This window comes from Vipera ursinii (genome assembly GCF_947247035.1).
Source record: "Vipera ursinii genome assembly, chromosome: 3".
Taxonomy (NCBI): domain Eukaryota; kingdom Metazoa; phylum Chordata; class Lepidosauria; order Squamata; family Viperidae; genus Vipera; species Vipera ursinii.
Genome location: NC_139516.1, coordinates 187,831,362 through 187,843,018, shown reverse-complemented (window position 1 = coordinate 187,843,018; position 11,657 = coordinate 187,831,362). Strand labels below are relative to the sequence as shown.

The following is an 11,657-nucleotide window of genomic DNA, read 5'->3' as shown; positions in this document are numbered from 1 at the left end:
TTCAGTCTGTTTTAAGTTTCATGAGCGTGGATACCTGAACGCGGCTCTCAAAACAAGAGACCCACGCGGAGTAGGAGAAAAGACTTGAAATTAAAATTTCATTCTGAAAAGACTTGTTGAAGCCTGATTATAGACTGCCTAAAATCAGGGATCTTCAAACTTGGCCCTTTTATGACTTGTGGACTTCAACTCCCAGAATTCCTCAGCCAGCGTACGCTGGCTGAGGAATTCTGGGAGTTGAAGTCCACAAGTCATAAAAGGGCCAAGTTTGAAGACCCCCTGGCCTAAATCGTTTAAGCTTTGAAGCCCAAACCGAGAGAATAAGATACCAAGAGGCTTCCCCTCTCAAAAGTCTCTTTAAATGTATAGCTCTACATTTTTATGTAAATGAAATCTTTCTCTCGCGCGCGCTATTTCTCCGTCTTGCTTCCCATAGCTGCAGTTTCTATAAAAGTAAATAAGGAGCGAACAGAGACATCGTTCTGACAGTTTGCTCAGTGATTAACTGAAAAAGTACGGGCGAAGATAACAGGCAGTCAAAACAGTAGAAGAGCATGCGCAGTAGAGATTCTCTTGTCCGACCTAGTGTGCTTGGCCGGCAAATAACAGCCTGAGGTATTGCGCATGCGTATTAGGCCGAGAAAGGCCCGGGGAGGAGTACGGAACGGAGATGTTAATGCTGTGCACGCATGCGCTGTTGAACTAGTGACTACGTAGTTGTGGAGGAAAGGCGTGAGCTATATGGCGGGACGATTAAACTGCTGTGTAAGTCTGGCTTTGCTTTAGGTAGAAAGCGGGCATCGTTAGGGGTACAGGAGCTGCTATACGTCCTTGGTTCTCGGGGGCTTTCGATATGTACGTAGTATATCTATATCCAGTTTGGATTTCTTTTTCCTATTTGCATTTCTGAAACCGCGTTTGAAAAGCAATCTCTTATGTTCTCAGAACCCTTTGGTCTTTGATCTACCTTATTAAGGCAGTTTCATATTTCATACCATCATACCATTGGGAGTCCTCCTAGATTCACGGCTTACCTTGGAAGATCACATGGTGGCCGTGACTAGGGGGGCTTTCGCCCAGGTTCGCCTGGTGTGCCAGTTGCGGCCCTATCTAAGCCGGGATGATTTATGCACGGTCACTCACACGCTCGTGACCTCTCGTCTAGACTACTGCAACGCTCTCTACATGGGGCTTCCCTTGAGGACCACCCGGAGGCTCCAACTGGTACAGAATGCAGCCGCGAGAGTTGTGTTGGGAGTCTCCCGATACTCCCATGTGACACCTTTGCTCCGTGAGCTGCATTGGTTGCCAGTTGTCTTCCGGGTGAGATTCAAGGTGCTAGTAATGGTGTTTAAAGCCCTCCATGGCATGGGGCCGGAGTACCTCAGGGAACATCTGCTGCCGGCATCAAGCTCCCTGCGCCCTGTGCGTTCCCACAGAGAGGGCCTCCTCAGGGTGCCACCGGTCAGAGAATGCCGTCTTGTGGCCCCCAGGGGGAGATCCTTCTCTGTGGGCGCCCCGGAGCTATGGAACCAGTTACCGGTTGAGCTCCGGACGGCGCCCGATCTGCGCTCCTTTCGCCGCGATCTGAAAACATACTTGTTCGAGCAAGCCGGCCTGGCATGAGGGGGATTGGTGGGGTTTTTTATCATTTTTATTGGGTTTTTACTATGTATTAATTGTATTTTAATCGGGCATGTATTTAATTATCTTTTAATTTTTGTACATTTCTGTGTTTTATTCTTGCCCTGTACACCGCCCTGAGTCCTCAGGGAGAAGGGCGGTATAGAAATATTAATAAAATTAAAAAAATTAAAATTAAAAACAAAACCTTATAAGAATGAGGTCATCAGATATTTTTATTGGACAGAGTCTTACAAAAAGCAGGGAAATGGCATGGCATAATCATGATTGCTCGTACCTAGAGCTTATTATTGTTAAAAAAGAGCATTGTTAAGAAAGTGTATTGGACTGACCCAGAAAGGTTAATGGTACAGCTATAGGAATCATATTTTATTACAGTGCACATTTTATTGCAGCACTTGCACGCCAACCATGCAGGATGCACATGTCGACAGTTAACAGTAATGACTAATGAAATTGGCAATAAGTAACAGTGCAAAAACCAAACGATTTGATGGAAAAACCCATATCAGCATGGCTACTGACATTTCCTTGGAATTCCTAAAGGATCTGAGAAAAAGTCCTTTCTTCCTCAACACTTAACTCAAAAAATATAATATAGTAACTAGAAAAGGAGTAAGGGGAGTGATACTTCTTAATTCCTCAGCTTTTTACTTTAATGTCTAGATGTAATGTAGCTAGAAGCCTATGTTATATAAAGAGATTTGTCTACATTTGGTTACTCTTAGTAGAAACAGCTTAATGATAAGTGTATTTGATTGTGTAAGAATCTGTTTCAGGAAGTGGTGAACTTTCTTCTATTAGAGATATAGGTAGAACCTGAATGGTGCTATGTGAGGAATGCTGCCAGTTATTTCTAAATTAGATTTCTGGATTGTATGTGGTATTTGGATCCTTACAATAAGCTTTCAAAGACACTGAATTTGCTTCCTGATTGCTATTTTTCAAATCAGAGCCAAAGATGAGACGATCAGCAGCTCCAAGTCAACTGTTGGAGCATTCAGCCAAAAAACCAAGATTTATACCTCCAGGAAAAATCCTGCCGAAAACATCTGAACATGTAGATCCAGAAATTAAAACAGATGAGGTAATATTAAAAAAGACATTAACATTACTAATGTGAATAACTTGTGGAAACTCAAATTCTCCTTCATACAAAAAAGTTTCTCCACACAGAATATTAGATGTCAGGAGCATGTGTACCGTTTTGCTATACAACATTATGTTTGGTTTGGGGGTTGTGTAAATCATCATGCATCTTACACATATTGCTTAATCACTGCAGTTGGCAATCCCTGAAATATCCTGATCTATCAGAAATTTGCCCTCATATTTGGAGTTTAGGCAACAAAACTCCAAAATGGTCTTCAACAAAAAAGTGTTAGCTAATTACCAATTTAGTTCATATGCTCTTTCAAAAGGCAGATATACAAATTACCCAATCCTGTTTCCTCAATCATGAGTTCATTTGCATTCTTACACATTCCTCAGACATTCTGTTTCTGTTTAATCAGGATGCATTGTGGAAGACTATAAAAATGGCTCCTAGCTTCATCCCCTTTGATATCATTTGGTGTCCAGAATTTGGAGGCATAACTTCTAAAAGTTTTCTTTACTGTGCAGACTTCTCATGTAATAATTTTTTTGGGGAGGGATTCTAAATAAAATGGGAAATGTACACAAAAGAGAAGCACTTAGGGCAGAGGTGTCAAAATGCTGGCCTGTGGGCCGGATGCCTCATCTGGACGCCGCGCCAACCCCATTGCCGGCAATGGCAAAACCATCCCGATATGGTACGCGACGTCACGTAACATCATGAGTTTGACATGTCTGACTTAGTTATAAATCACAAACTAGTGATTTTGTCCAGATTTCCCAGTTGTAAATTGATCATCCATTGAAATTAAGACACCTGACTAGAACTATATATCTATGTGTATCTTGTGTCTCACTCCATATTGCTGCCCGAAACCTGTATGTATTAGTCCATGTAGTCATAGGGAACTGTCTTCAGCTCAAGAGAGTCTCTTCCTTTTTTGTTTCTTGAACTAATTCATTATATCACAATTGAGCCATCTAAGGAACTGCGGATGAGATCTGTTAATTTGGATTTGCTGTTCATCTGATCAGTGTCAAGACTTTTTCCAGAGATCTTCCCAGGATATCTATATTTCCATGTTCTAAACAGCTTTCTGTTTAGAATAGTCAACACATGGGTATGCAATCATGTCTTTGTAGCTTGAAAATTCTAGACAGCATTATTTAGGCTGATTTGTCTTCATATGGGGTCCTTTTCCCTTTGAGGATGTCCTCCTAAAGGACATGGCTTTGATATTTCAGAGTCTTCAGGCAGGAGAGGCACATATGTATTTTGAAGTTGTTGCATGAATATTCCATAATAGATATATATTCTGTCTTGTAGGTGTGCAAGAGACAATTATGTAGCCCAACTTCTCTAAACATTCATTCTACAACTTCTAAGGAAGAAGAATTGCCTTGTGAAAACAAGAATATGGTGACTGGGCATTTGAAAACTGGAATGAAATCTCTATGCAGACCAAAAATAGGTAGGAATATCCATGGTTTAATGTAAAGCAGAATAACTTTTGAAGTATCTTCTGAAGGAAACTAGAAACCAAGCAACATTGGCTTCAGGACAGCTGTGTTTCAGGGTTGTGATGGCAAGGTTTTTCCTCTTCAGAATAAGGTAAATTTACTCATGCTGCACTTATATATAAACAAATAGCTGCTGTTTCTAAAATATCAGCAAGACTGATAAAATTATATATACAGTATATAGGGTTGTACACCTATGTTTTCTTACTGCAAGTACCAGATGCCTCTAAATTTGCTGAGGAAACTTGAATGGTTACTCCAGAAACAGAACATGGGTTAATAGAGATATCAGTAATTTGGGTTAGGACGCTGAGCTTGTCGATCAGAAGGTCGGCAATTTGGCGGGTCGAATCCCGAGTGCCGCGTAGCAGAGTGAGCGCCTGTTACTCGTCCCAGCTTCTGCCAACCTAGCAGTTCGAAAGCATGTAAAAATGCAAGTAGAAAAATAGGGACCACTCCGGTGGGAAGGTAACAGCGTTCCGTGCGCCTTTGGCGTCTAGTCATGGCGGCCACATGACCACGGAGACGTCCTCGGACAAGCGCTGGCTCTTCGGCTTTGAAACGGAGATGAGCACCGGCCCCTAGAGTCGGAAACGACTAGCACGCATGTGCGGGGGAAACTTTACCTTTACCTTTAAGAATTGTTGGAGTATTATTATGATATATGCAATCTTTGTATTAAAAGCATCAGCAAAATTTTCTGACGTCATGCGCCATCATGAGATGACCAGAATGCAAAGTCACCCATATTTTTTTTTCATTTTATGTGCAAGATCTCAGGCATTTAGGGAAAGGAAAAAGAGTGCTTTTGTGGATCAGGCCTATTGAAAAGATAAGGAAATAAGTACTGAGGACATGATTGCCTTATTGTCAAAGAAAAAAATAGAGTCTACAATATAAATGAAGAAAGGCAGGAAGAAGAATATGTATCTGTATATATAATAGGCCAAAAAGATAGTGTTGTAATAGGGAATGCCCAATTCATGTTATGACCAAGGGATAGTATTTCTCATTACAAAAGAAGATTGTGACTCAGAATAATTAGTTACATCAATGAGCTGGATTGTCAGGACCCACCCCAAACCACGTCTTAGGAAGACAAAATTCTTGGAGTCAAATCTATTCCAAAAAGAATCTTTACTATGACATGCTTGGTTGTAGGAAATGAGACAGGACTTAATATTTCCACGAAGTAAACCCTTATAAAGAGTTCCCGGTTTAACCCCCCTTAATCCCCATTTGGTCAGTCCCCCATCCTTCCTCTTGTATCATCCATCTCGTGGGAAAAAGGAAGTTAGGACCCTTCATGTTTATTGCTCTCTTCCGTGACAAAAGCCAGATGCTAGCCCCCCCTTTTGTTTCCCCAGTTCAAAAGGCTTCTCCTTTCCTTTGAAATGCCTATTGCCGGTTCAATACACATTTATTCTCTTCTCTTCGGGAGATGGCAGAATCCATGGGATAATGTTTGAAACATTCCATTTATGAATATGATATAAATGGATTCTGACAGTCCGCTCTCCTTAGAAAAAAGATGTGTCCATCTGTAGGGGGAGAAAAGAAAAGAGAAGAAAAAAACATATGTAAATGTTAACTCGGTTTGTTTGGATATTCTGTATGAAATCTCTTAAGCAGCTTTGGTGCTTTAACGTGGTGTTTGCTGACCCATTCATTTTCTGAGGAGGGGAGGTGTTTCCAAGCCACTAGATATTGAGTTGTTCCATGATGTTTCCTGGAATCCAGAATTTCCTTCACCTCGAAATGTTGTTCTCCTTCCACCATGATGGGAGGTGGTGGTGGTGGAATTTTTGTTCGTAGGGGAGATTGTTGTTCTCTCTTTATTAGACTGCAGTGAAAGATTGGGTGTATTCGTCTAAGATTTTTAGGTAGTTCTAATTCAACTGTTACTGGGTTTATGATTCTTTTAATTGGAAAAGGTCCAATGTATTTTGGTCCTAGTTTTTTACAGGGTTGGAGAGACTTAAAGGTATTTTGTAGACAAATATACCATCTCTCCCACCTTGAACGGTGTGGGATCGGCTCTTTTCTTGTCTGCCTGTGTCTTGTGTGCTAATCTAGCCTCTGTTAATGCTTTTCTGACAATAGGCCAGGTGTATTGTAACTGAGCAATCCATTCCTTTAGTTCTGGAATTACCGGTTCTTTTGGAGTTAGGTCAGGTATGGGGTTGAAGCTCTGGCCTGTGGCTACTTGAAAAGGAGTGTAACCTGTGCTGGAGTGAACTGCGTTGTTATATGCCACTTCTGCAAAAGGCAGTAGATCCGACCAGTCCAACTGTTGGAAGCTTATATAACATCTTAAATATTGCTCAAGTACAGAGTTAGCCCTTTACGCTTGCCCGTTACCCTGAGGGTGATGACTAGATGTCAGTCCTTGGGTAGTTCCTAACAGAGATAAAAATTCCTTCCAGAATGCTGAGGTAAATTGCACCCCCCTGTCAGATATGATGCGTTGTGGTGCCCCATGCAATCTGTAAATATGTTGTACAAAAAGTTTTGCTAATGCTTTTGCAGTTGGAATTTTTGGGCAAGGTATGAAATAGTCTCCATTTTTTTTTTATTGAAAAGTTTTAAAATAAAATATGTTGTACAAAAAGTTTTGCTAATGCTTTTGCAGTTGGAATTTTTGGGCAAGGTATGAAATAGTCTCCATTTGATTGTTGGTCTATCATCATGATGCAAACTGGTAGGGGAACAAGGAAATCCTTCAGCTAGCTCTTTCTAAGGTTCTTTCTTAGTTCAGCTAACACTGGGCAACCTCGCAACATCCTAGAAAACTAATTATAAACCTGGAAGCTAGCTATAAAGCTGGAACAACCTACAGCTAAGTTATATGTTGAGATTCGTTCACTTTTAAAATACTTTTTAAAATATTTTACTGCTTCAGACAGGAAGGCAGTGGAGAGAGTGGTGAGGATGGCAGAAAAGATTATTGGCAGTTCATTCCCTTCAATCCAGGACATAGCATATACGTGTTGCTTGAGCAAGGTCCGCAGGATTGTCTGGGACACTACAATCCTCTTCACCACCTGTTTACCTTGTTTGCTTCTGTGAGGAGGCTTTGTGGTATCTGAAGCAGAAATCCAGATTCAGTCACAGTTTTGTTCCATATAGTATCAACCTTGTAAACTCTCAAGCTTCCTCTTTCCACTATGTATACAAGATGGACAGTGATTAATATTTATGTATTTATGTGTAATGGTGTAGGTCACTCTTTCAGCCGTCTCCTGTGGCTCCCGGTCCTCTGCCATGTGCAGTCCAAAAAAAAAAGTGGGACTAAAAAGTTCAACCAATCAATTCAAATATGCAGGGTAGGTGCATATCTCGCCTTGTCTCCACTCTTCAGTCAAACCCTGTTCTGCGCATGCCCGCATGTACGCGCATGTGCACACATTTTTTGCGGCTCCCAGTTTTTCCTTTTGTGAGGGAACTGGTTCTGAGTGGCTCTTTCACTGTTTCAGGTTGCTGACCCCTGGTGTAGGTATATACATATGTATGGCATGTATATAGCATGTCTATATGTGTTATGTATGTGTACACTTGAGAGCAGGCAACAGAATTTCATTTTTCATGTGTGCCAGTGTGCCCACAGTAAAAAATGACAAAAAAGCTTATCTTTTCAAGTGCCCCAAATGGATGTCTCCTCCTTAGTATTAGTTTTGTTTAATGCAATTCTTCCAGGAATATCTTCTGTCATTAGAGTGCAGCTCAGATTTCTCCTGTGATGGATTTATTTCTTAGAAATATAAAACAAGAGCTACTTTTTAAACTCATGCATTTACAGTTTGCTGAAGGCTACAAGCCTTCAGTCACTTAAACCCTGCTCAGATATCCAGGATCTAAAAGACTTGACAATTGAATATTCTGGGTAACAACCTCCATCCCTTTCCAGGAAGCGTTACTTCCATGTTATCTGAATAAAAGCCTAAAGACATACAGTATGCAAATATATTTTATGTCTGCCAATGAGATGATCAGGCTGAATTTTGATTGCCTGCAAGTAGTTGACAATGTGTGATGTTGGTGAGCTTTAATAGAAGCATTCACTTGGTGAATATCCTTAGTTAAGTAACCCCTAATTGGGGTTCTACACTGAAGGGATTTCAGTTGATTAAAAACAATCAGATTTACTTATGAATGGATGTGCTTTGCTTGTCTGAATTGTAAAACATTTCATACATCCCAGTTCTTCATCATACTATTAAAGGATTATTCAAGCTTTTAATCTACAGGGTTTTATATATGCATTAGAGGCTGCACCGCTAGGATTTGGGAAACTATATTGCAGTGTTTTATAGACAAGAAGCTAAACTTCGAAGATCTTTATTTTGGAGGAGGAAAAGGGACATCAATTGAAAAAATAACATTATTTTCTTCCAGTTCTATAATACAGAGAAAATATTTTCTACTATGTATTTTTTCATGGTAGCATGGGAGCTTTTTCCTAAATATAAAATGGATTCGTCCTGGCTTGCTGTTTGCACCGTCCATTCAGAATTGTTGTTCCATCTTCTGTATTTGCTGTAAGGATTGCTTTTGAGAAGTTGTCCTTTAAAGGAAACGTTTGATTGGTGAGATAATTAATTTTGCTGATTTCCTTTGTTTTAATATTCTTGTTCATTGGAATCAACACCAGTGCAGCCATGGAGCTTGAAATGAATCTGGCTGTATTTCCATATCTCACTGTGATGGTCCTGGCCATAGGCATGTTTTCAAAAGCTTGGTTCTTTGTTTATGAAGTGATATCCAACAGCCTTGAGTTCTGTTCGTCTGTTGAATTTCAAATTTGCTTTTGTGATCTTGTTCCTTAAATGTCAGTATTTGACAACCACTTTTTGGTGGCAAGAGATGGAGTCTTACCTATGAAAAATCTTGCATTGAATTCATCTTGTTTCATTCTGATAGATATTATTCAGTCTTATCTTAGAAAGCTAAAACAACAACAAATAACAATAACAACATAAATGATTAGACTGATTGGAACTAACAGTAACTACCATAATGTAAACTTTGTTCTTCATATAAAGTATAAAAGGAACTTCAATAATAAAAATAGTAAGAGTGGAATATCCTAACACCGTGGTGGCGAACCTATGGCACGCGTGCCACAGGTGGCACGCAGAGCCCTCTCTGTGGGCACGCGCTCCATTGCTCCAGTCCTAGCCTTCCGCTAGGTTTTATAAAAACTTTTCACTTTAGGCCTCCGCCGCCGTGTGCAAAAAAAAAAAGTTCAATTAATGAATTTCAACTTCTCAAGGGGAAAAAAAGCTCTCGCAAAGTTGGAATTGATTGATTAAACTTTTTAGTCCCACCTAGTCTGCCGTTACCACTGCAGCCACACCCACCCAATTGGCCACGCCCACCCAATTGGGCACACCCACCCGGCACCCGACAATACATAAGTGGGTTTTGGGTTGCAGTTTAGGCACTCGGTCTCTAAAAGGTTCGCCATCCTTGTCCTAACACATACTTTGTTGTTTATTGTCATTCATATGGTGTTTATTCCACATTATTCCATTATTTTGCCTTTCTTCAAAACAGTTTAGGACTTGCATCATGATATGATATAAGTTCAATACATCATTGACATAAGATGACGATATCAATTAGTTAGGTTTTAGTACAATTCTTTTTTTCTAAGGAGCTCAACAGTTTAAACCTCATTCCTTTGCTTCTTCTCATTTTATCTTCAGGCTTTGTCTTAGTCTGTAGTAGATTAATATCATTGGATAAGATGGACTTGAACTTTATGTTCAATGTTTCTGATTATATTTCAGAAATATGTTACATGCACTGCATATAGTTCTTTAAAATGGTTGCATATTTTCCTAGACTTGTACTGTAGTTGTGGAAAGCAGCCGCATGTTTCTAGGAGGAGTTATAGCAGTTGCTGATCATATGTTATGCAACATGATAGTGACTATAGTAAAACGTAAATCTATGTGTAACTGCTACCCATGAATACATAGTTTTCTAATATTTTTAAAGAGGAACATGCTCAACAGAGCAAGGATATGAATGAGTGGAAAATGAGCTGCTCTCTTTTACAGCTACAGCTTGTCCAAAATATCTAGTTATTAAATTTTATTTATTTATTTTATTTATTTTATTTTATTATATTTATATACCGCCCTTTCCCTGAGGACTCAGGGCGGTTTACAGGGAATTAAAAATCAAAACATACAAAAGTTAAAAACCAGTTAAAAAATATTGAATTCACCCTGTACATTTAAAAACCCCAGTTAAAATTTTCTCCTCAGCCTGGGCCCGAGAGCTCGAAGAGCCAGGTCTTCAGGCCCCGGCGGAATGATCGGAGGTCGGGGGCAGTCCTCAGCTCCACCGGCAGCTGGTTCCAGAGGGCAGGCGCTCCCACTGAGAAGGCCCTATCCCTGGGTGTCACCCGCCGGCAATCTCTCACCGGCGGAACCCTGAGCAGACCCTCCCTGTGGGAGCGCACTGGGCGAAGGGCGTTTGATGCCGGCAGCAGGTGTTCCCTCAAATATCCCGGACCCAGGCCATGTAGGGCTTTATAGGTGATAACCAGCACCTTGAATTTCACCCGGAGGGCAACCGGAAGCCAATGCAGCTCGCGGAGTAGAGGTGTTACATGGGAGTATCGGGAAACCCCCATTACAACTCGCGCGGCTGCATTCTGCACCAGTTGAAGCCTCCGAGTGGTCTTCAAGGGCAGCCCCATGTAGAGAGCGTTACAGTAGTCCAAACGGGAGGTCACAAGCGCATGAGTGACTGTGCGTAGGGCGTCTCGGTCCAGATAGGGACGCAACTGGCGCACCAGGCGAACCTGTGCAAAAGCCCCCCTGGTCACGGCTCCTATGTGATCTTCAAAATTGAGCCGTGAATCCAGGAGGACGCCCAAGTTGCAAGCCCTATCAACGGGGGGTAACACCTCACCCCCCATCATTAGAGGTGGAATAACATGGTTAACCCGAGACGCCGATATGCACAGCCACTCAGTCTTGGCGGGATTGAGACGAAGCCTGTTTCTCCCCATCCAGACCTGAACCGCCTCCAGGCACCGGGACATCACGGAGAGGGCATCACTGGGTTGGTTCGGGGTGGAAAGAAAAAGTTGGGTATCATCAGCATACTGGTGATACCCCACCCCAAAACCACGAATGATCTCGCCCAGCGGCTTCATGTAGATGTTGAACAGGAGAGGCGAGAGAACCGACCCCTGAGGAACTCCACAAATGAGAGACCTCGGGGCGGATCTCTGCCCTCCTGTCAACACCGACTGCGAGCGGCCCCGGAGGTAGGAGGAGAACCACCGTAGAACGGTGCCTCCCACTCCCAACCCCCTGAGACGCCGCAGCAGGATACCATGGTCGATGGTATCGAAAGCCGCTGAGAGATCTAATAGG

The 11,657-nt window shown here is 41.6% G+C and overlaps 1 protein-coding gene across 2 annotated transcripts in view; it reads left to right on the top strand.

Moving 5' to 3' along the window:
* Positions 1-665: 665 nt before the first annotated feature.
* Positions 666-11,657, top strand: part of RAD54B (RAD54 homolog B) — a 50,931-nt gene continuing 39,939 nt past the window's right edge. The window contains exons 1-3 of one of the 2 annotated variants that reach the window (XM_083359383.1): positions 666-765; positions 2,598-2,731; positions 4,127-4,211. In XM_083359383.1, coding sequence (XP_083215509.1) covers positions 2,606-2,731; positions 4,127-4,211 — 211 coding nt within the window. In that variant the 5' untranslated portion in view covers positions 666-765; positions 2,598-2,605. Of the gene's footprint in view, positions 766-2,597; positions 2,732-4,066; positions 4,212-11,657 lie in introns of both variants that reach the window. The other variant, XM_083359382.1, reaches the window with a different exon arrangement.